General features: G+C 46.4%; 1 protein-coding gene and 1 long non-coding RNA gene across 4 annotated transcripts in view; one reads left to right on the forward strand and one right to left on the reverse strand.

Annotated features, from left to right (window-relative positions):
* epb41l4a (erythrocyte membrane protein band 4.1 like 4A) overlaps nucleotides 1-23,727 on the reverse strand; it is a 99,457-nt gene that overhangs the window by 8,927 nt on the left and 66,803 nt on the right. Inside the window, exons 11-18 of the mRNA XM_071373502.1 lie at nucleotides 22,603-22,694; nucleotides 16,152-16,229; nucleotides 14,602-14,717; nucleotides 9,092-9,182; nucleotides 8,736-8,822; nucleotides 7,068-7,178; nucleotides 3,504-3,560; nucleotides 3,037-3,114 (exon numbers count right to left, since the gene is read on the reverse strand). Coding sequence (XP_071229603.1) covers nucleotides 3,037-3,114; nucleotides 3,504-3,560; nucleotides 7,068-7,178; nucleotides 8,736-8,822; nucleotides 9,092-9,182; nucleotides 14,602-14,717; nucleotides 16,152-16,229; nucleotides 22,603-22,694 — 710 coding nt within the window. The remainder of the gene's footprint in view (nucleotides 1-3,036; nucleotides 3,115-3,503; nucleotides 3,561-7,067; nucleotides 7,179-8,735; nucleotides 8,823-9,091; nucleotides 9,183-14,601; nucleotides 14,718-16,151; nucleotides 16,230-22,602; nucleotides 22,695-23,727) is intronic.
* Nucleotides 12,232-14,735, forward strand: LOC139558446 (uncharacterized). 3 transcript variants are annotated; one of them, XR_011671592.1, is made up of 4 exons: nucleotides 12,232-12,794; nucleotides 13,367-13,455; nucleotides 14,347-14,457; nucleotides 14,631-14,735. It is a non-coding gene; the product is annotated as an uncharacterized lncRNA (long non-coding RNA). The 3 variants fall into 3 exon arrangements; XR_011671590.1 differs by having other exon boundaries at nucleotides 12,232-13,455; XR_011671586.1 differs by lacking the exon at nucleotides 13,367-13,455.

Genomic DNA, 23,727 nt, shown 5'->3' on the forward strand with positions numbered 1-23,727 from the left:
TGCATAAACATATTACTTCTCCATAAAAGACCTGGAAGGCTGGAACATACAATCCAACCATGTTACATTTACACAGACATGTACAGAGATGACAGTATGGTTGCAACTGGCAACTAACTGACACATGATACATCCACATTCAAAGGACCTTGCGTTCTCAGAACATGCGCAGAACACCTGTCAGGCATATTCACTGTCATTTTCAACCTCTCCTTGTCCCAGTCTGTAATCTCCACATGTTTTAAGATGACCACCATCATTCCTGTTCCTAAGAACTCTAAGTTTTCATGCCACAATGACTACGGCCCTGTAGCACTCACATCTGTAATCATGAGGTGCTTTGAAAGGCTGGTAATGGCACACATCAACTCCATCATCCCAGACACCCTAGACCCACTCCGATTTACATACCGCCCCAACAGATCCATAGAAGACACAATTTGAATTGCACTCCACACTGCTAGATAAGAGGAACACCTATGTGAGAATGCTTTTAATTGACTGCAGATCAGCGTTCAACAGCTTGTTGCCTTCCAAGCTCATCACTAAGCTTTGGACCTTGGGACTGAACACCTCCCTCTGCAACTGGATCATGGACTTCCTGACAGACTGGCCCCAGGTGATGAGGGTCGGCAACATCCCCTCCGCCACGTTGACCCTCAACACGGGGGCCCCACAGGGGTGCGTGCTTAGTCCCTTCCTGTAATCCCTGTTCACCCACAAGTGCGTGGCCACGTACGACTCCAACACCAGGTTTGCTGACGACAACAGTTTTAGGCCTGATCACCAGTGACGATGAAACACTTCTCAAAAAGTTCTACAGCTGTACCATTAAGAGCATCTTGACTGGCTGCATCACTGCTTGGTATGACAGTAGCACCAGTACATCACTGGGGCCGAGCTCCCTGCCATCCAGGACCTCTATATCAGGCGGTGTGAAAGGAAGGCCTGAAAAATCGCTAAGACTATTCTCTCCTCTTCTGCACGGCAAGTGGTGTCGGTGCATCAAGTCTGACACCAACAGTCTCCTGAACAGCTTCTTTCCCCAAGCCATAGGACTGATAAATAGCTAACTAAATGGCTACACAGATCATCTGATTACTATTATCTGATTATTGTCTCTTAGCAGATTATTGTCTCTATGCACACTCACAGGGCCATACACACACACGCAAACTGTCACTCCAACACACACACAAACAGTCACTCCATAATTTGCTCACACACACATAATATCCACATACAATTATACTGACTCTGCACACCCACTCACATACAATCATCATATACTGTACACTGCTGCTACTCTGTTTATCATATACCCTGATGCCTAGTCACCTTACCCCTATACATATCTACCTCTATGACTCCAGTATCCCTGCACATTGTAAATATGGTACTAGAACTGACTGACCCTGTACACTGAGTATACAAAACATTAAGACACCTGCTTTTTCCATGACATAGACTGACCAGGTGAATACAGGTGAAAGCTTTGATCCCTTATTGATGTCACCTGTTAAATCCACTTCAATCAGTATAGATGAAGGGGAGGAGACAGGTTAAAGAAGGCTTTTTAAGCCTTGAAACAAGTGAGACATGGATTGTGTATGTGTGCCACTGAGGGTGAATGGGCAAGACAAAAACTGTAAGTGCCTTTGAACGAGGTATGGTAATATGTGCCAGGCGCACTGGTTTATGTCAAGAACTGCAACGTTGCTGGGTTTTTCACACTTAACAGTTTCCCATGTGTATCAAGAATGGTCCACCACACATAGGACATCCAGCCAACTTGACACAACTGTGGGAAGCCTTGGAGTCCACATACGGAGCTGTGAGGGGAACGGCACCTCCGTACCTTCAGGCTCTGATCAGGCCCTACACCCAAACAAGGGCACTGCGTTCATCCACCTCTGGCCTGCTCGCCTCCCTACCTCTGAGGAAGTACAGTTCCCGCTCAGCCCAGTCAAAACTGTTCGCTGCTCTGGCACCCCAATGGTGGAACAAACTCCCTCACGACGCCAGGTCAGCGGAGTCAATCACCACCTTCCGGAGACACCTGAAACCCCACCTCTTTAAGGAATACCTAGGATAGGATAAAGTAATCCTTCTAACCCCCCCCCCCCTTAAAAGAGTTAGATGCACTATTGTAAAGTGGTTGTTCCACTGGATATCATAAGGTGAATGCACCAATTTGTAAGTCGCTCTGAATAAGAGCGTCTGCTAAATGACTTAAATGTAATGTGCCAGCATCCTTGTGGAACACTTTCAAAACCTTGTACAGTCCATGCCCTGACGAATTGAGGCTGTTCTGAAGGCAAAAAGGGTTCCTAATGTTTGGTATACTCAGTGTATATAGTATGCTTACTAACTTTCTCGTGTTCTTCTTATTTCTATTTATTTAGTTTTTTTCTACCTTATGTTATTTTTAGTATTAAATTGTTATTGATTACTGCAGTGTTGGGTTTAGAGCTGTCAAGAAAGGCATTTCACTGTACTTGTGCATGTCATATTAAAACAAGAAACTTGAAAAAACGATATTTTACATACAGTACATCACTATTTTTACTGTCACAACAGATAGGAACACAATTTCCATGAAATATACTCTCTCGTTTCCTTCCTAATTACTTTCGCTCCATCATGAGATATTCAGACACTTGAGGCTGTCTATAGTGTATCAAATATCGTATGACACAGCGAAGGAACCATTGTGGGTCTCAATAACATATAGTATCATTCAGATGACAATAGCAGCCTGATGATATGCTGTATTTCTTCAATACATACTTCCCTTACAGACACTGGCGTAGGGAAATAGTAGTCTTGGGAGCTATACCCCCATATGATACAGTTGTAGTTTACTATGGAATGGCTGTCACCTTTGAGAAATATTACTATGTACTTTTAGTGGTACTACTATGTACAAAATAGGAGGTAGTAGTAGTGGTTTACTATATATATTTATTCTGTATATTTAATGGCTATATGTACTGATATGTCTCCTTGTAGGGAAAGCAGAGTGGCATCACTCACCGGTTCCTCTTTTTACGATGCTCCCGGGTGGAGTTCTCGGACTCGCTGCCACTACTGGTGTTGCCACGGGAGCGTGACCTGCGGGTGGGCAGCGGTGAATAAAACGAGGTTAAAAGTTGACGAGGGGAAAATAAATGAGATGGAATGTTGTTTGTGTATGACCTGTCAGAGAGAGAGGACAAATGTTAACTTTTACTTTTAGAGAAATGACTCCAGAACTTGGCTAATGTAACTACTGAAAAACAGAACCACACGCTGACTAGACCGTTATCCCTGTAGAGCTCCAACCGTGGATTTGTGGTGCTGCCACATTACAACACGGCACATCAATGACAATCTTGGCAAGTCACTGGGTTGTCTAAGTTTGTGTGGAACGTAGGGATGTAAAGATGTGACCCTTTAGTTGCAGAGAGGACAGAGGTTCAGAATTGAAGAATTTAGCATGCAGTACTGTAAGCTAACTGTACCTCCTTTGCTGATCGTTCTGGTTCGGGGGATCTGTTGGATCACTGGCCTGGCCTTTCCTGAGGGATCATATCACAGAAGTTATTACTGTCATGTTATTATCAGAGAGTCACTGTCATGTTGTTACTATTAGACATCAGAGGAATGTCATTGTCATGTTACAACTACTATTAAACAGAGAGGGTTGATGAGTTTGACATGTTTTAATCATCAACATAAACATTCATGACTCTGACTTAAAAGTGAGAGCATCTGTCCCACTATGATGTATGATAATTGCTATCTATTCAAAGAGAATGCTTCATTGGCCACAAACCCTAGGGGTAATCTGATTTACGGTTTCTACCCAGAAATTCTGCATCTCTGCCCCACAACAGACACAGCCCAGACTAACCTTTATGACTCATTCATATTAAAATAACATGAAGTACAAATCTTGTATTTGATTACTAGAATGGTCTACTTCATACAAACATACTACTATGTGACCTTTGCAGTAGCTTCAGTACAGTATAGACACATTTATGAGGCAATTTAAACAGGGGTGTCTTCACAATACATTTTTGGTAATTAACTGCTTGTATAGGAACAATTATCAGCTATTATAAGGCAAACATGTTTTGTTATACATGTACCCACAATATTGTGCGTAATGGTAATGGTGGAGCAAGAACTGTACAAGCTCTACAGTTAGTTCCACATTACACCACTAGAAGGCAACATTATCCCATATATGTACTTTTCAAAGGGGAAATTACTGAAGGAGCAACAGCAGTAGATGTATTATCCTGTCCCCTCCTCTCCTCTTCTGCCACTACCCGAGTCCTGTCCCCTCCTCTCCTCTTCTGCCACTACCTGAGTCCTGTCCCCTTCTCTCATCTTCTGCCACTACCCGAGTCCTGTCCCCTTCTCTCATCTTCTGCCACTACCTGAGTCCTGTCCCCTCCTCTCCTCTTCTGCCACTACCTGAGTCCTGTCCCCTCCTCTCCTATTCTGCCACTACCTGAGTCCTGTCCCCTCCTCTGCTCTTCTGCCGCCTCCTGAGTCCAGTCCCCTTCTCTCCTCTTCTGCCACTACCTGAGTCCTGTCCCCTCCTCTCCTATTCTGCCACTACCTGAGTCCTGTCCCCTCCTCTCCTATTCTGCCGCCTCCTGAGTCCAGTCCCCTTCTCTCCTCTTCTGCCACTACCTGAGTCCTGTCCCCTCCTCTCCTATTCTGCCACTACCTGAGTCCTGTTCCCTCCTCTCCTATTCTGCCACTACCCGAGTCCTGTCCCCTCCTCTCCTCTTCTGCCACTACTTGAGTTCTTTCCCCTCCTCTCCTCTTCTGCCACTACCTGAGTCCTGTCCCCTCCTCTCCTCTCCTCTTCTGCCACTACCCGAGTCCTGTCCGCTTCTCGCCTATTCTGCCACTACCTGAGTCCTGTCCCCTCCTCTCCTATTCTGCCACTACCCGAGTCCTGTCCCCTCCTCTCCTCTTCTGCCACTACCTGAGTCCTGTCCCCTCCTCTCCTCTTCTGCCACTACCTGAGTCCTGTCCCCTCCTCTCCTATTCTGCCACTACCCGAGTCCTGTCCCCTCCTCTCCTCTTCTGCCACTACCTGAGTCCTGTCCCCTCCTCTCCTCTTCTGCCACTACCTGAGTCCTGTCCCCTCCTCTCCTATTCTGCCACTACCTGAGTCCTGTCCCCTCCTCTCCTATTCTGCCACTACCCGAGTCCTGTCCCCTCCTCTCCTCTTCTGCCACTATTTGAGTTCTTTCCCCTCCTCTCCTCTTCTGCCACTACCTGAGTCCTGTCCCCTCCTCTCCTCTCCTCTTCTGCCACTACCCGAGTCCTGTCCGCTTCTCGCCTATTCTGCCACTACCCGAGTCCTGTCCCCTCCTCTCCTCTTCTGCCACTACTTGAGTTCTTTCCCCTCCTCTCCTCTTCTGCCACTACCTGAGTCCTGTCCCCTCCTCTCCTATTCTGCCACTACCCGAGTCCTGTCCCCTCCTCTCCTATTCTGCCACTACACGACTCCTGTTCCCTCCTCTCCTCTTCTGCCACTACCTGAGTTCTGTCCCCTCCTCTCCTCGTCTGCCACTACCTGAGTCCTGTCCCCTCCTCTCCTCTTCTGCCACTACCCGAGTCCTGTCCTGTCCCCTCCTCTCCTCTTCTGCCGCTACCCGAGTCCTGTCCTGTCCCCTCCTCTCCTCTTCTGCCACTACCCGAGTTCTGTCCCCTCCTCCCCACTTCTGCCACTACTTGAGTCTTGTCCCCTCCTCTCCTCTTCTGCCACGAGTCCTGTCCCCTCCTCTCCTTTTCTGCCACTACCCGAGTCCTGTCCCTTCCTCTCCTCTTCTGCCACTACCCGAGTCCTGTCCTCTCCTTTTCTGCCACTACCCAAGTCCTGTCCCTTCCTCTCCTCTTCTGCCACTACCCGAGTCCTGTCCCCTCCTCTGTCTCTTTTGCCACTACCTGAGTCCTGTCCCCTCCTCTCCTCTTCTGCCACCACCCGAGTTCTGTCCCCTGCTCTCCTCTTCTGCCACTACTTAAGTCCTGTCCTCTCCTCTCCTCTCCTGCCACTACCCGAGTCCTATCCCCTTCTCTCCTCTCCTCTTCTGCCACTAACCGAGTCCTGTCCCCTCCTTTCCTCTTCTGCCACTACCTGAGTCCTGTCCCCTCCTCTCCTCTTCTGCCACTACCTGAGTCCTATCCCCTTCTATCCTATTCTGCCACTACCTGAGTCCAGTCCCCTTCTCTCCTCTTCTGCCACTACTTGAGTCCTGTCCCCTCCTCTCCTCTTCTGCCACTACCTGCGTCCCTGTCCCCTCCTCTGTCTCTTTAGCCACGACCCGAGTCCTGTCCCCTCCTCTCCTCTTCTGCCACGACCTGAGATTTGTCCTGTTGGTGTTTCTCTGTAATACTACTATCCACCTATCAATTTTATGAAGTTGGCTTTAGTTAACCTAGATAGGTTACCAATCTCCCAACCTGATAACTAGCTACCAAGAAGCCATTTCAGGCTATCAATCAAGTTAGAGTAGCTAGCTTGTCTAACTATCTAACTAGCTGGCATGCCTGCTGGCAAGGTTGGTAGACATTAGAAAAGCAAGTAATTACTAAATGTGCTGAATAAGACTCACATTCCTTTCAATCTTTTATCCAGATTTTAGCAGAGATGCAGAGAAGCATATTTAGTTTCTTTAAAAAAATTACCACCAGTCAGGAGGCTACAGACAGCTCAAGAGGTATGCTTAGATATGCAGAAAAATAAACATATTTTTTACATAGAAATAAGCATAATGATTATGGCTCTAGATTACAGGAAAAAGCTGTTTCAGGTGTTTTGAAAATGCAAAAATCTCCAACTTCCGAAAGGGGGGGCTACCCTCCGGACCAGCCCCCCAGGCATCCTCACGTACTTTGGGCTCACTCTGATTTTTGGGATGCATGACGTCCCTGAGCATAGGGTACACCTGGACAGTTGATGGACAGTACATACTAGTGTCAGCTGAGCTATTGGGAGGAGAGGTGAGGTGGGTTGACATGTCATAGGTGAAAGATCATAGGAGAAGGCTACACACCAGCGTGGGTTCTGGGACGTTTCCTTCCCGCTGCCTCCTGAAGGGGTGCGACCACGTGCCTTGGGGAATTTGGGCGACTTGGTTCGCTGGTTTGCCGTGTTGTACAGTCCACTGGGGAGGAAAACAAGGAAACTTGATCAGAATTACCATCAGGACAGGCAGCTAGCTGTCAATAATACATACATTGATCTATATAGTGAATGATCTGTTGGCAAAAACAAACTCCTAAGTATAGTCCTTAGTCATCATGCTGACACAAACGACAACATTCCTCTTCACCTAGCCATAACCACATTGACACAGATACGTCAGTGAATGGCAGGAGGATGATGTCATAGTCTCAGAGGATACATCTAAATGCCAAGGCAACAGGTCACACCAATGGCTGCTGGTTAGTGACCCCCAGGCCTCACACACATCCTGTCTGTCTGCATTCATTAGCTTCAGATAAGGCCCCTCTGACACACAAACACGCACACACGTACACACACACACGCACACACGTACACACACTCACAGCCCCCTGAGAGGGAAAGAGGGAGCACATCGCAGCCCCAAGATAACAAAAATCAATATGGAGAGGAAATAATGTTGAAACCAGCTTATTGATATGCAAATAGCCTTGGATAATACTAAATTATCATCAGAAGACAGTGGCTATGTCTGAAATGGCAACCTATTCCCTATGTAGTGCACTACTTTTCACCGGGGCTTTGGTCAAAAGTACTGCACTATGTAGGGAGTAGGGTGCAATTTCGTACGAAGACCGGCTCAACAAGATGAATGTGAATGGGCAGTTCTGTTACATTTTTGTCATTTAGCAGAAGCTCTTATCCAGAGCGACTTCCAGTCGTATTTCTATATTTCTTAGTCGCCCGTGAGAATCAAACCCACAACCCTGGCGTTGGAAATGCAATGCTCTACCAACTGAGCCACACAGTCCCATCTCTAGATAGCTTGTGTGTATGCATTGATATGTAGGCTACGTGTGCTTTTTCATTTTTTTTATGTAGTTCTGTCCTTGAGCTGTTCTTGTCTATTGATGTTCTGTATTATGTCATTCTGTATTATGTTTCATGTTTTGTGTGGACCGCAGGAAGAGTGTTTTGCAACAGCTAATGGGGATCCTAATAAAATACCAAATACCAATACCAATCTCTTTGTGTCTGTCTCCATGCTACTGTACAAACACTATGAACTTAACCTGGTCCCAGATCTGTTTGTAATGTGTTGCCAACTCCTATGGTCATTGTTTGGCATGACAGTATTAACAGATCTGGGACCAGGCTACTGTGAACGAGGGAGACGTATAGACACAAACTGGCTGTCACTGTGCTCTCACATACAGCTTCCAGCAGTGTATTTGATGAAGCCGCTGGGAGGGTTTTCTATGTTCAGCCTCCTACATTGATGAAATGTGTGCTTTGCTCTGTTCCTCAGTTGTTGTCGTGAGTAAGGCCAACAAGGAAATCTACTTAACCCTAGCTGCAATCCCTCTCCTGCCTATCTCACTATTTTCTCCAGATGTGCGTGTGTGTGTGCTGACGTTTAATCCACCAAATATTAATGACGTAACCAATGCAAACACATACCAGGAATAACTATTGTAATATGTACATGTCAGACATGACCAATACAATCCATCCTAGAGCAAAGACAGTACTGTACCATTGTGGGGCGTTCTCATCCCATGGTGCACTGGGCTTCCCTCGCTGTTCCTCTGGATCATCATTCTCTGTCTTGGTTACTATGGAGCTAAAGGTCAACAAACAAATAAACAACAGGTAAACAAATACAACCATGACTGTATTTGGTCTGGGCTAAGCAGTTGTAAGAGCTGTCAAGGATATTATCTGATATTGGAAAAGCTTTCTCTCAATCCATCTCAATTTATCCTTCTTTCCTTCTTTTATTCTTTCCTTCTGTCTTTGTCCCCTTTTCAATTTGTTTCAAACTGAACACCTCTCTAATTCATACACTATTTTCTACATTTTCCTCTGACATCACTTGCCCATGTCTGATACCTCTTCACAGCTGACTGTGCTGTAATCTTAGTCGTTCCCTCTTTTTCGGCATTCTCCGTCTTTGTGTTGGACCGATTCACATTGTTCAGTCCTATAAGGAAAAAATATGTTCTGTAAGGTTGAATGCTGAACAAACCTCCCTCTTTCTTTCCATCGTTTCAAATCCAATTTATTTGTCACATGCGCCGAATAAAACAAGTGTAGACTTTACTGTGAAATGCCTACTTAACCATTATAACCAACAGTGCAGTTCAAGAAGAAGATAATATTTACCAAGAAGACTAAACTAAAAAGTAATAATAAAAGTAACACAATAAGAATAAGAATAACGAGGCTTTATACAGGGGGCACTGGTACTGAGTCAGTGTGGAGGCTATATACAGGGGGCACCGGTACTGAGTCAGTGTGGAGGCTTTATACAAGGGGCACCGGTACCGAGTCAGTGTGGAGGCTATATACAAGGGGCACCGGTACCGAGTCAGTGTGGAGGCTATATACAGGGGGCACCGGTACTGAGTCAGTGTGGAGGCTATATACAAGGGGCACCGGTACCGAGTCAGTGTGGAGGCTATATACAGGGGGCACCGGTACTGAGTCAGTGTGGAGGCTTTATACAAGGGGCACCGGTACCGAGTCAGTGTGGAGGCTATATACAGGGGGCACCGGTACTGAGTCAGTGTGGAGGCTATATACAAGGGGCACCGGTACCGAGTCAGTGTGGAGGCTATATACAGGGGGCACCGGTACCGAGTCAGTGTGGAAGCTATATACAGTGGGCACCGGTACCGAGTCAGTGTGGAGGCTATATACAGGGGGCACCGGTACCGAGTCAGTGTGGAGGCTATATACAGGGGGCACCGGTACCGAGTCAGTGTGGAGGCTATATACAGGGGCACCGGTACCGAGTCAGTGTGGAGGCTATATACAGGGGCACCGGTACCGAGTCAGTGTGGAGGCTATATACAGGGGGCACCGGTACCAAGTCAGTGTGGAGGCTATATACAGGGGGCACCGGTACCGAGTCAGTGTGCCGGGGTACAGGCTAGTTGAGGTAATCTGTACATGTAGGTGGGGGCGAAGTGACTACGCATAGGTAACAAACAAACAGCGAGTGTACAAAAGGGGGGTGGTCAATGTAAATTGTCCGGTGGCGATTTTATGAATTGTTCAGCAGTCTTATGTCTTGGGGTAGAAGCTGTTGAGGAACCTTTTGGTCCTAGACTTGGCGCTCCGGTACCGCTTGCCGTGTGGTAGCAGAGAAAACAGTCTATAACTTGGGTGACTGGAGTCTCTGACAATTTTATGGGCCTTCCTCTTACACCGCCTATTATTTAGGTCCTGGATGGCAGGAAGCTTGGCCCTAGTGATGTATTGGGCTGTTCACACAACCCTCTGTAGCGCCTTACGGTCAGATGCCGAGCAGTTGCCATGCCAGGCGGTGATGCAACCGGTGAGGATGCTCTCAATAGTGCAGCTGTAGAACCTTTTGAGGATCTGGGGAACCATGCCAAATCTTTTCAGTCTCCTGAAGGGGAAAAGGTTTTGTTGTGCCCTCTTCACGACTGTCTTGGTATGTTTGGACCATGATAGTTCGTTGGTGATGTGGACACCAAGGAACTTGAAACTCTCGACCCGCTCCACTACAGCCCCGTCGATGTTAATGGGGGCCTGTTCGGCCTGCCTTTTCCTGTAGCCCACGATCAGCTCCTTAGTCTTGCTCACATTGAGGGAAAGGTTGTTGTCCTGGCACCACACTGCCAGTTCTCTGGCCTCCTCCCTATAGGCCGTGTCATCGCTGTCGGTGATCAGGCCTTCCACTGTTGTGTCGTCAGCAAACTTAATGATGATGTTGGAGTCGTGCCTGGCCATGCAGTCATGAGTGAACAGGGAGTACAGGAGGGGACTAAGTACACACCTTGGATCAGCGTGGCAGACGTGTTGTTGCATACTCTTACCACCTGGGGGGCGGCCCGTCAGGAAGTCCAGGATCCAGTTGCAGAGGGAGGTGTTTAGTCCCAGAGTCCTTAGCTTAGTGATGAGCTTCGTGGGAACTATGATGTTGAATGCTGAGCTGTAGTCAATGAACAGCATTTTTACATTGGAATTCCTTTTATCTAGGTGGGTGAGGGCAGTGTGGAGTGCAATAGAGATTGCGTCATCTGTGGATCTGTTGGGGCAGTATGCGAATTGGAGTGAGTCTAGGGTGTCCGGGAGGATGCTGTTGATGTGAGCCATGACAAGCCTGTCAAAGCACTTCATGTCTACCGACGTGAGTGCCACGGGGCGGTAATCATTTAGGCAGGTTACCTTCGCTTCCTTGAGCACAGGGACTATGTTGGTCTGCTTGAAACATGAAGGTATTACAGACTTTGTCAGGGAAAGGTTGAAAATGTCAGCGAAGACACTTGACAGTTGGCACGCGCATGCTTTGAGTACACGTCCTGGCAATCCATCTGGCCCACTAGCTTTGTGAATGTTGACCTGTTTAAAGGTTTTGTTCACATCGGCTACCGAGAGTGTTATCACACAGTCATCCAGAACAGCTGGTGCTCTCGTGCATGCTTCAGTGTTCCTTGCCTCGAAGCGAGCATAAAAGGCATTTAGCTCGTCTGGTAAGCTCGCGTCACTGGGCAGCTCGCGTCTGGGTTTCCCTTTGTAGTCTGTAATAGTTTTCAAGCCCTGCCACATCCGACGAGCGTCATCGATGCACTTATTGATGAAGCCGATGACTGAGGTGGTGTATTCCTCAATGCCATTGGATGAATCCCGGAACATATTCCAATCTGTGCTAGGAAAACAGTCCTGTAGTGTAGCATCCGCGTCATCTGACCACTTCCATATTGAGCGAGTCCCTGGTACTTCCTGTTTTAGTTTTTGCTTGTAAGCAGGAATCAGGAGGATAGAATTATGGTCAGATTTGCCAAATGGAGGGCGGGGGAGAGCTTTGTATGCATCTCTGTGTGTGGAGTTAAGGTGATCTAGGATTTTCTCCCCCCTGGTTGCACATGTGACATGCTGGTAAAAATTGGGTAAAAATGATTTAAGTTTGCCTGCATTAAAGTCCCCGACCACTAGGAGCGCCGCTTCTGGGTGAGCGTTTTCTTCTTTGCTTATGGCCTTATAGAGTTGGTTGAGAGCGGTCTTAGTACCAGCTTTGTTTTGTGGTGGTAAATAAACGACTATGAATAATACAGATGAGAACTCTCTTGGTAGATAGAGGACCTTATAATAAAATGTAGACCGCACTATCTCAGGCGAGCAATACCTCGAGACTTCTTTAAAATTAGACATCGCGCACCAGCTGTTATTGACAAATAGACACACACCCCACCCCTCGTCTTACCAGAGGTAGCGTCTCTGTTCTTCGGTGCATGGAAAATCCCACCAGCTCTATGCTGTCCGTATCTTCGTTCAGCCACGTCTCGGTGAAACAGTTTTTAATGTCCCGTTGGTAGGATAATCTTAATCGTAGGTCATACATTTTATTGTCCAATGATTGCAGGTTAGCGAAAAGAATGGGAGGCAGTGGGAGTTTACTCGCTCGCCTCTGGATTTTCAGAAGGATGCCCGATCTGCGGCCCCTTTTCCGGTGTCTTTTTCTCACACGAAAGGCGTGGATCTGGGCCTGTTCCAGTGAAAGCTGGATATCCTTCTCGTCGGACTAGCAGGACTCGTTAAAGGAAAAAGTTTCTTCCAGTCCGCGGTGAGTAATCGCTTTTCTGATGTCCAGAAGTTATTTTTGGTCATAAGAGATGTTAGCAGCAACATTATGGACACAATAATTTCAAAAATTTGTTACACAAAACACAAAAAAAATAACAAAATAGCACAATTGGTTGGGAGATTGTAAAACGTCAGCCATGTTCTTCGGCACCATCTTCAAATAATCAGTTGACAGTTTCAATGGTAGAACAGTCTCTGCCAGTAACTAGGTGAGGAAATGTTAAGTATAATGGTGGCATTTAGAACCTAAAAGGGTTCTTCAGCTGACCATAGGAGAAACCTTTGAAAAAACATTCTTGGCTCCAGGTAGAACTGTCCCGGATTGTGCGGGACAGTCCCGCATTTTGGCCCTGTGTCCCACATCCCGCAATTGAACAATCATGCCCTGCATTTTATCAACAATTTCAAACATCACATTATTTTCAAAGGAAGGTTTATCTCCTATTTCAGTCAGGCATTTTGTACTTTTGACCAGATATTTCTCATAAGGATGTAATGCTGGTGATGTCAAACACTTCTCCAATCATTGTTAAGATCTGATATTCTGCGTAGCGCAAGACGAGACGTAGGCCAATGTCATATCATGAACCAATCCAGCTAAACATGGAGAGGACAGTTGCTTCTGACTAAGAGCTACAAAAGTAAGTAAATAGCCATATTAGACTGAAAGATAGAAGGTGATTTCATCAAACTTGTGAGGCTCTCAATGCTCATTAAACATGTGTGCTGCTACTTCCCACCGGGCAAAAACCGATTGAATCAACATTGTTTCCACATTATTTCAACCCAAGAAATCTGTGAAGACGTTGTATAACGTGGAAACTGATTGGATTTGAAAAAAGTCATCAGGGCATTTCATATTTTTTTCACCCAACTTTTAACCTAAATCCAATGACATGGTGAACTTTTTTGTTGATTGCACGTTGAATTTAGTTTAAAACTCACCAAATGTTAAAACTAGACGTTGAAAAGGCATCTGTGCCCAGTGGGTTCACTCAATCTGGTTTTAAAAGTCTCCCTTCCTAACTGGCTTACATTCCCTGAGACAAACCAGAAATGTTTCCTTGGCCAAATATTCTCTGATTTTCATAAAACAGCACATTTGGTCTTGTTTCTGCATCAACAAATTTAGAGCGAGGCAAAAGAGTAGCCTATAGGCGCGCTTCAATTAGCTTGTTCTGTACAGCAGGAGGCCACATTTGCAGGCTACACTGTCCCGTGAATGTCCTGCAAAATCATCCCTTTGTCCCACATTTTAGTATTTTAAATGTGGTCACCCTAGGTAGAACCGTTTTGGTTTCAGGTAAAACCCTTTTGGGTTCCATGTAGAACCCTTTCCACAGAGGGTTCTACATGGAATCCAAAAGGGTTACCTGAAACCAAAAAGGGTTCTCCTATGGGAACAGCCGATGAACCCTTTCAGAACCATTTAAAAAAAAGAGTGTACTGTATGTCTGTCAGTGTGAACTGTCGAAGTGAATATAATATGATTAGCTAATTGAAGCCCTGTGTTGTTCCTGATGGGGGAACAGGAGGAGGAAGTGAATACTAAACTTACTGAGACTCAACTAAGGTGCTTTACACCTGACAGTGTTGTCAATAGCAACCTGAGAGGTTCTACTGGGAAACGGTAGAGGTGAAAGGTGAGAATATGTTTTTGGATATGCATTAGTTACCATTGATACGTTACCCTTAGTGACATTGTGTTTGTCAGGTGTTGTGTAGTGTGTCTGTGGATGTTATGTAGGTCTTAGGTAGGCTTTAAGTATGCTGTATGTCCATCTGACCTGTGATCTGTGATGGTCTCTTGGGGTAGGTCTTGCTGCGGGTCCTGACCACCTGCAGGTCTGGTCGAGGCAGACTGACAGACGGATCCCTGCCCATCTGCATAGCAGTCTTTCCACTGTAGGGAAAGAGAGACACATTCATGCACACACACTGTTTAATCATCTATCTTTTCAGGGTGTCCTGTCTGTCTAGAACAGGTACATTTCTAAGTATGCAACAGGTCAAACATGTATTATAAGTGTGAGATACTATAAGCAGAAAGAGACAGTAAAATTCCACTAGAAGGGTTTCAGGGGGCAGATGTTTCTGGTCTGTCAGTTTCTTATGAGATACAGAGATGATCTGATCTTGACCTTTCATATGTCAAAACCTTTTGTCACGCACACAATGACAGTGATACACAGTGATAGTGACATGTATTGACAATGACATACATATGAAATACAGTACACATACATTGCTGTGCATCAGCGGGAAGCTAGTCTGATGCATCAACGAGGTGTTGAAGAGCAACATGAACATGGAAAACACAGCCACAGTTGTGACTGCAGTGACCCTACAAATAGCAGAGGTCACTAATGTATAAATTACGACAAAGGAGAGACGGATGTTGTGTGAACCCTGAATTATTCAGGTCTTCCTCTTCTCTGTGGTGCTGCACGCACGTACACTCGCTCTCACACACACACACGCACACTCACACTCACACGCGCACACACACACACACACACACACACACACACACACACACACACACACACACACACACACACACACACACACACACACACACACACACACACACACACACACACACACACACACACACACACACACACGCACACGCACACGGTGTGTTTGTCTAACACTGAACCCCCTTTTAGCTCCTTTGTAAAACAGACTGCATTATTCACAAGGTTGTGGATTTCAGCATGAATACATGCTGGGAGACTTCCTCATGGATTGACCTTCTTTATCTCAGGACATGTGATAGTGTTAAGTTTCTACCTGAGGGGATGACAGAGAAGGGGATAAGATAATAGGCAGAGACTAATGCTATACTATTTCTATGTATTATGTATGGGGACTTCCATTTAACACACGATAGAAATGCATTATATTGTAAATATTCAACACAGTTTCTACAATATTGTTTCATACACATAACGACATTTAAAGCAAGAATCCTTAGTTGCTACATTTTTGGAGTTATAAATTAATTATATATACACATTGATTCTTTAAGAATATAACTTATAAATGCCTCATGAACTTAGTTTAACTCTTGTTCCCCATCAGTACCTTAAAGTATTTTACTCCAATGTTTGTAAACAATGTAAATGTAAACAAACGCTGTATAGCCTTAAAATGTATATCATGGATGGTTATTCTTTGCATCCACGGCTCTCTATATGAATTTGAGACTGGTTAAATTTCTCCAGGCCCATCCCTCAGCTTTTTACCAAAGTAGAGGCGGGCTGATTGTTTTGTTATTGTTTCAATTAAGGATGCTAGCTTTGAAGCGGATATAGAATGGAGGTTTACTCACCTGTACCGATGCTTAGATCCCAGGGAACCAAATGTGGATAGTTTTCTTGTCAGTGTGTTGCCATCATTTTCTGGCATTCTAAGAAATAGCAACAACCATGGAGAAAAGGCCTAGATGAAGAATGTGAAAATACTGTACTTCCAATAAAGTCTCCTAGAATATTGTGGGGAAGTTTCTACAGTACATTATTGCACAAGTAGTAAATGCATTATTTTTCTCTTCATGAATTTCCAAAGTGACTAACCTATGTTAAGGAGGATTAAACGCTTAGGCTGAAATGAAAATATTGCATCTTTCACAAAGGTAAAACACGATGCGTGTTTGAATGCTGAATCCACTTTGTAGTTTTTATTATTTTATAGGGAGAGAAGAGAACTGAATTGCTCCCTTATTTCACTTCCTCTCCTGGCTACAGAGCAGCAGGTCTATTGTTCTGATCTCTGCTTTATTGACAGAATTACTGCTGGAACACCACTAGGAGCTTCATTCAAATTCAAAGCTCTGAGTCTGAGAGAGTGCGAGACTGGCGTGTGTGTCGGTGTGTGTGAACAATAGATTGAGAGAGAGAGTTATTATTTATTTCACTTTGAATTTAACTGAGAGAGAGAGACAGAGAGAGCAAATGTAAGTGTGAGAGTGTGAATGATAGAGCAAGAGACAGATAATTATTATTTGTAATTTTATTTAACCTTTATTTTACTAGGCAAGTCAGTTAAATTGTTATTTACAATGACGGCCTACCCCGGACGACACTGGGCCAATTGTGCGCCGCCCTATGGGACTCCCAAACACGGCCGGATGTGATACAGCCTGGATTCAAACCAGGGACTGTAGTGATGCCTCTTGCACTGAGATGCAGTGCCTTAGACCGCTGTGCCACTCGGGAGCGAGAGAAAAAGAGAAAGAGAGAGAGTGTGAGTGTGTGTACTGAGTGTGTGTACTGATGGTACTAGCGGTACATTAGTCCATTACTGTAGAGAAGTGAAGTAGAAGCTCTGGCTGTTGCTCATTATTAAAGCCTCTAGCAGTCTCTCACCCAGCCATGTTTTATTAACACAACCAACACCACTAACACCACTACAGATTTGAGCTAATGCCTCTCTCAAAACCAACACCACTACTGCTAGGGCCTATCCCACAGGGCTCAGACACTGCAGATAACTCAAATCACTGTTGAAAAACACCCGGATGGAAAGATAGATGGGGAAAAGGTAGTGTTGGTAAATGGATGTAGTTAGTACACACTACGAGGCTAAAACTGCCTCTTCTCGTTCTTTCTCCCGTTGTCTATAAGGACTTGTATACTAGATCCACTCACCTAATATTTCTTAATTCCATTATTTACTCTTAGATTTGTGTGTATTGTTGTGAATTGTTAGATATTACTGCGCTGTTGGAGCTAGGAACACAAGCATTTCCCTACACCCGCAATAACATCTGATAAATATGTGAATGTGACCAATAACATTTGATTAGATTAAAGCTGCAGCATATACCTGCCTATTTCATCCAATGGATTATGCCCTCTTCACCCACCTCCATTCGATAGTCTCGTCACAGCATAAGTCTCTCCCATTCTCTCACCCAAACCACCGCCACACCCCACCCTTCCACCCCTCTCCCTCCCAGAGGCCTATAAGCCTGGGGTAGGTATAACCTGTCATGCCCCTCCTTTCTGCCTGCCTGCCAGCTCCAGGTCTGTCTGTGGTACAGGGACTGTCCACACTAAAGGGCTCACATGCTGATTAAACAGTGTAAATCCTGCGTCACACGCATTACGCTGCCGCCCAGGCTCTTTAGACTGCTCTCATTAGGCCAACACACGGATGTACGCACAAATCAAATCAATTCAAGCTTTTTTTCTACAGCACATTTCAGACATGAAATGCAACACAATGTGCTTTACAGGAAAACAAACTAATAAAAACAATGAAAATAGGGCCTCCCGGGTGGCGCAGTGGTCTAGAGCACTGCATAGCAGTGCTATGCTGCGCCACCAGAGTCTGGGTTCGCGCCCAGGCTCTGTCGCAGCCGGCCGCGACCGGGAGGTCCGTGGGGCGACGCACAATTGGCTTAGCGTCGTCCGGGCTAGGGAGGGTTTGGCCGGTAGGGATATCCTTGTCTCATCGCGCTCCAGCGACTCCTGTGGCGGGCCGGGCGCAGTGCGCGCTAACCGAGGGGGGCGGGTGCACGGTGTTTCCTCCGACACATTGGTGCGGCTGGCTTCCGGGTTGGAGGCTCGCTGTGTTAAGAAGCAGTGCGGCTTGGTTGGGTTGTGCTTCGGAGGACGCATGACTTTCGACCTTCGTCTCTCCTGAGCCCGTACGGGAGTTGTAGCGATGAGACAAGATAGTAATTACTAGCGATTGGATACCACGAAAATTGGGGAGAAAATGGGATAAAATTTAAATAAAAATAAATAAACAAAAAATAAAAAAATAAACAATGAAAATAAAAACTGAAATATTTACTACACAACAAACATAAGAGGGTGAAAAACAAGAATAACAATAAAAACCGAACGATTATAAAAGCACCCTAAGGAAAAGCAAAGCTAAACATGTGTGTTTTAAGATCCCTTTTAAAAATGTCCAATGTTTCTGCCTTCCTCAGGCCATCTGGAAGGCTATTCCAGAGACATGGGGCATAGTAACTAAAGGCTGTCTCTCCATGCCTCTTGGTCCTAGGCTTTGGGATAGTTAAAAGGCCCGTGCCAGGGGACCTGAGGGACCTACTGGGTACATAACTTAAAAGCATGTCTGACTGCGGACCCTGCGGACCTGGCATCCTTTCACTCCCTCCTCTCTACATTTTCCTCTTCTGTCTCTGCTGCTAAAGCCACTTTCTACCACTCTAAATTCCAAGCATCTGCCTCTAACCCCAGGAAGCTCTTTGCCACCTTCTCCTCCCTCCTGAATCCTCCTCCCCCTCCCCCCCCCTCCTCCCTCTCTGCAGATGACTTCGTCAACCATTTTGAAAAGAAGGTCGACGACATCCGATCCTCGTTTGCTAAGTCAAACGACACCGCTGGTTCTGCTCACACTGCCCCACCCTGTGCTCTGACCTCTTTCTCCCCTCTCTCTCCAGATGAAATCTCGCGTCTTGTGACGGCCGGCCGCCCAACAACCTGCCCGCTTGACCCTATCCCCTCCTCTCTTCTCCAGACCATTTCCGGAGACCTTCTCCCTTACCTCACCTCGCTCATCAACTCATCCCTGACCGCTGGCTACGTCCCTTCCGTCTTCAAGAGAGCGAGAGTTGCACCCCTTCTGAAAAAACCTACACTCGATCCCTCCGATGTCAACAACTACAGACCAGTATCCCTTCTTTCTTTTCTCTCCAAAACTCTTGAACGTGCCGTCCTTGGCCAGCTCTCCCGCTATCTCTCTCAGAATGACCTTCTTGATCCAAATCAGTCAGGTTTCAAGACTAGTCATTCAACTGAGACTGCTCTTCTCTGTATCACGGAGGCGCTCCGCACTGCTAAAGCTAACTCTCTCTCCTCTGCTCTCATCCTTCTAGACCTATCGGCTGCCTTCGATACTGTGAACCATCAGATCCTCCTCTCCACCCTCTCCGAGTTGGGCATCTCCGGCGCGGCCCACGCTTGGATTGCGTCCTACCTGACAGGTCGCTCCTACCAGGTGGCGTGGCGAGAATCTGTCTCCTCACCACGTGCTCTCACCACTGGTGTCCCCCAGGGCTCTGTTCTAGGCCCTCTCCTATTCTCGCTATACACCAAGTCACTTGGCTCTGTCATAACCTCACATGGTCTCTCCTATCATTGCTATGCAGACGACACACAACTAATCTTCTCCTTTCCCCCTTCTGATGACCAGGTGGCGAATCGCATCTCTGCATGTCTGGCAGACATATCAGTGTGGATGACGGATCACCACCTCAAGCTGAACCTCGGCAAGACGGAGCTGCTCTTCCTCCCGGGGAAGGACTGCCCGTTCCATGATCTCGCCATCACGGTTGACAACTCCATTGTGTCCTCCTCCCAGAGCGCTAAGAACCTTGGCGTGATCCTGGACAACACCCTGTCGTTCTCAACCAACATCAAGGCGGTGGCCCGTTCCTGTAGGTTCATGCTCTACAACATCCGCAGAGTACGACCCTGCCTCACACAGGAAGCGGCGCAGGTCCTAATCCAGGCACTTGTCATCTCCCGTCTGGATTACTGCAACTCGCTGTTGGCTGGGCTCCCTGCCTGTGCCATTAAACCCCTACAACTCATCCAGAACGCCGCAGCCCGTCTGGTGTTCAACCTTCCCAAGTTCTCTCACGTCACCCCGCTCCTCCGCTCTCTCCACTGGCTTCCAGTTGAAGCTCGCATCCGCTACAAGACCATGGTGCTTGCCTACGGAGCTGTGAGGGGAACGGCACCTCAGTACCTCCAGGCTCTGATCAGGCCCTACACCCAAACAAGGGCACTGCGTTCATCCACCTCTGGCCTGCTCGCCTCCCTACCACTGAGGAAGTACAGTTCCCGCTCAGCCCAGTCAAAACTGTTCGCTGCTCTGGCCCCCCAATGGTGGAACAAACTCCCTCACGACGCCAGGACAGCGGAGTCAATCACCACCTTCCGGAGACACCTGAAACCCCACCTCTTTAAGGAATACCTAGGATAGGATAAAGTAATCCTTCTCACTCCCCCCCCCCTTAAAAGATTTAGATGCACTATTGTAAAGTGGCCGTTCCACTGGATGTCATAAGGTGAATGCACCAATTTGTAAGTCGCTCTGGATAAGAGCGTCTGCTAAATGACTTAAATGTAAATGTAAATGTAAATGACATGTATTGGGGAGCACAATCGTGGATTGATTTAAAAACAAATAGATGAAATGTATTCTAAAACTCACAGGCAGCCAGTGCAGAGACCTTAAAACCGGTGTAATGTGTGCTCTCCGTCTGGTCTTGGTCAGTACCCGTGCTGCAGCATTCTGTATGTTTTGCAGTTGACCAATGTCTTTCTTGGGTAGACCAGACAGGAGAGCATTACAGTAGTTAGACTGCTGGTAATAAAAGCATGGATGAGTCTCTCTGTATCAGCCTGAGAGAGAAACAGCAGCACCATGGCAATGTTCCTCAGGTGCTAAAAAGCTATTTTTGTCACCTTCCTAATGTATGATTTGAAATTGTGTTCAGAATGGAAAATAACACCAAGGTTTTTTACCTGGCGTTTTATCTTTATTGCATGTGAATTAAAATGTGCGGCTAGATTCTCTCTCTGGGCATTAGCTCCAACAATAAGTCTTGATTTAGCTTGTTCACTTTGATTAAGGACTGAGGGACTCTGGAGGATTTGACTTGTAAGGAATTGAGCTTTTCTGTGATATTTATGTTAAGAGGTATGTGATAGTGTTACTACCTGAGGGGATGACAGAATAGGGGATTGACAGAGTAGGGGATTGACAGAGTAGGGGATGACAGAGTAAAGGATGACAGAGTAAAGGATGACACAGGAGAGGGTTAACAGAGGGGGGTTTACATAGGGGGGTTTACATAGGAGGGGATGACAGAGGGGGGATGACAGAGGGGGGGTGATAGAGGAGGGGACGACAGAGGGGGGATGACAGAGGGGGGGATGACAGACGGGGGGATGACAGAGTAAAGGATGACACAGGAGAGGGTTGACAGAGGGGGGTTGACAGAGGGGGGTTGACAGAGAGGGGATGACAGAGGGGGGTTGACAGAGTGGGGGTGACAGAGGGGGGGGGGTTGACAGAGAGGGGTTGACAGAGGGGGGATGACAGAGGAGGGGATGACAGAGGGGGGTTGACAGAGGAGGGGATGACAGAGTAAAGATAGACACAGGAGAGGGTTTACAGAGGGGGGTTTACAGAGGGGGGTTTACAGAGGGGGGTTGACAGAGGAGGGGATGACAGAGGGGGGTTGACAGAGTGGGGGTGACAGAGTGGGGGGTTGACAGAGGGGGGATGACAGAGGGGGGATGACAGAGGGGGGTGACAGAGGAGGGGATGACAGAGGGGGGTTGACAGAGGAGGGGATGACAGAGGGGGGATGACAGAGGGGGGGGGGTGACAAAGGAGGGTTTACATAGGGGGGTTTACATAGGGGGGTGGACAGAGGAGGGGATGACAGAGGAGGGGATGACAGAGTAAAGGATGACACAGGAGAGGGTTGACAGAGGGGGGTTTACATATGGGGGTTGACAGAGGAGGGGGTGACAGAGAAGGGCTTTGGTTGGAATAGTGTGGGTGATGGTGTTGTAGATAGGAGGGAGGATAATTTTTCACTGAACGTGAGATAGTTTGGGTTCTTACCTGTGGAAGGTGGTAGAGATTCTAACTGAGAAGTTATAATAGTGTTGGTATAGTAGTATTTGCCTATGACAGTGTGTGTGTGTGTGTGTGTGTGTGTGTGTGTGTGTGTGTGTGTGTGTGTGTGTGTGTGTGTGTGTGTGTGTGTGTGTGTCATTTTTTACCTGAAGAAAGTGTGGTGTTCTATGCAGCACTTCCACAGATGTTTACAGGCTGTCTTATTGGCTGCCTTGAAGAAGAACGACGTCTCTGTGCACTGTAAATAAACAACAACAATCTCTTATACCAAAAACAAACACACAAACAAACAAATAATGCAAATCACATTCAGCAGCTAAATCAATAAGATACAGTGGCAAGAAAAAGTATGTGAACCCTTTGGAAATACCTGAATTCCTGCATAAATTGGTCATAAAATCTGATCTGATCTTCATCTTGGTCACAACAATAGACAAACACAGTCTGCTTAAACTAATAACACACAAACAATTATACGTTTTCATGTCTTTATTGAACACACCGTGTGAACATTCACAGTGCAGGGTGTAAAAAGTATGTGAACCCTTGGTTTTAATAACTGGTTGAGCCTACTTTGGCAGCATTAACCTCAACCAAACGTTTTCTGTAGTTGCGGATCAGACCTGCACAACGGTCAGGAGGAATTTTGGACCATTCCTCTTTACAAAACTGTTTCAGTTCAGCAATATTATTGGGATGTCTGGTGTGAACTGCTCTCTTGAGGCCATGCCACAGCATCTCAATCGGGTTGAGGTCAGGACTAGGACTGGGCCACTCCAGAAGGCATATTTTCTTCTGTTGAAGCAATTCCGTTGTTGATTTACTTCTGCGTTTTGGGTCGTTGTCCTGATGCATCACGCAACTTCTGTTGAGCTTCACTTGGTGGACAGATAGCCTAACACTCTCCTACCAAAATGTCCTGATAAACTTGGGAATTCATTTTTCCATCGGTGATATCAAGCTGTAAAGGCCCTGAGATAGCAAAGCAGACGCAAATCATGATGCTCCCTCCACCATACTTTATAGTTGGGATGAGGTTTTGATGTTGGTGTGTTGTGCCTTTTTTTCACCAACATAGTGTTGTGTGTTCCTTCCAAACAACTCAACTGTAGATTAATCTGTCCACAGAATATTTTGCCAGTAGCGCTGTGGAACAACGTCCAGGTGCACTTTTGCAAACTTCAGATGTGCAGCAATGTTGTTTTTTTGACAGCTGTGGCTTCATCCGTGACGTCCTCCAATGAACACCATTCTTTGTTTAGTGTTTTACG

Source organism: Salvelinus alpinus, chromosome 1, assembly GCF_045679555.1.
Source record: "Salvelinus alpinus chromosome 1, SLU_Salpinus.1, whole genome shotgun sequence".
Taxonomy (NCBI): domain Eukaryota; kingdom Metazoa; phylum Chordata; class Actinopteri; order Salmoniformes; family Salmonidae; genus Salvelinus; species Salvelinus alpinus.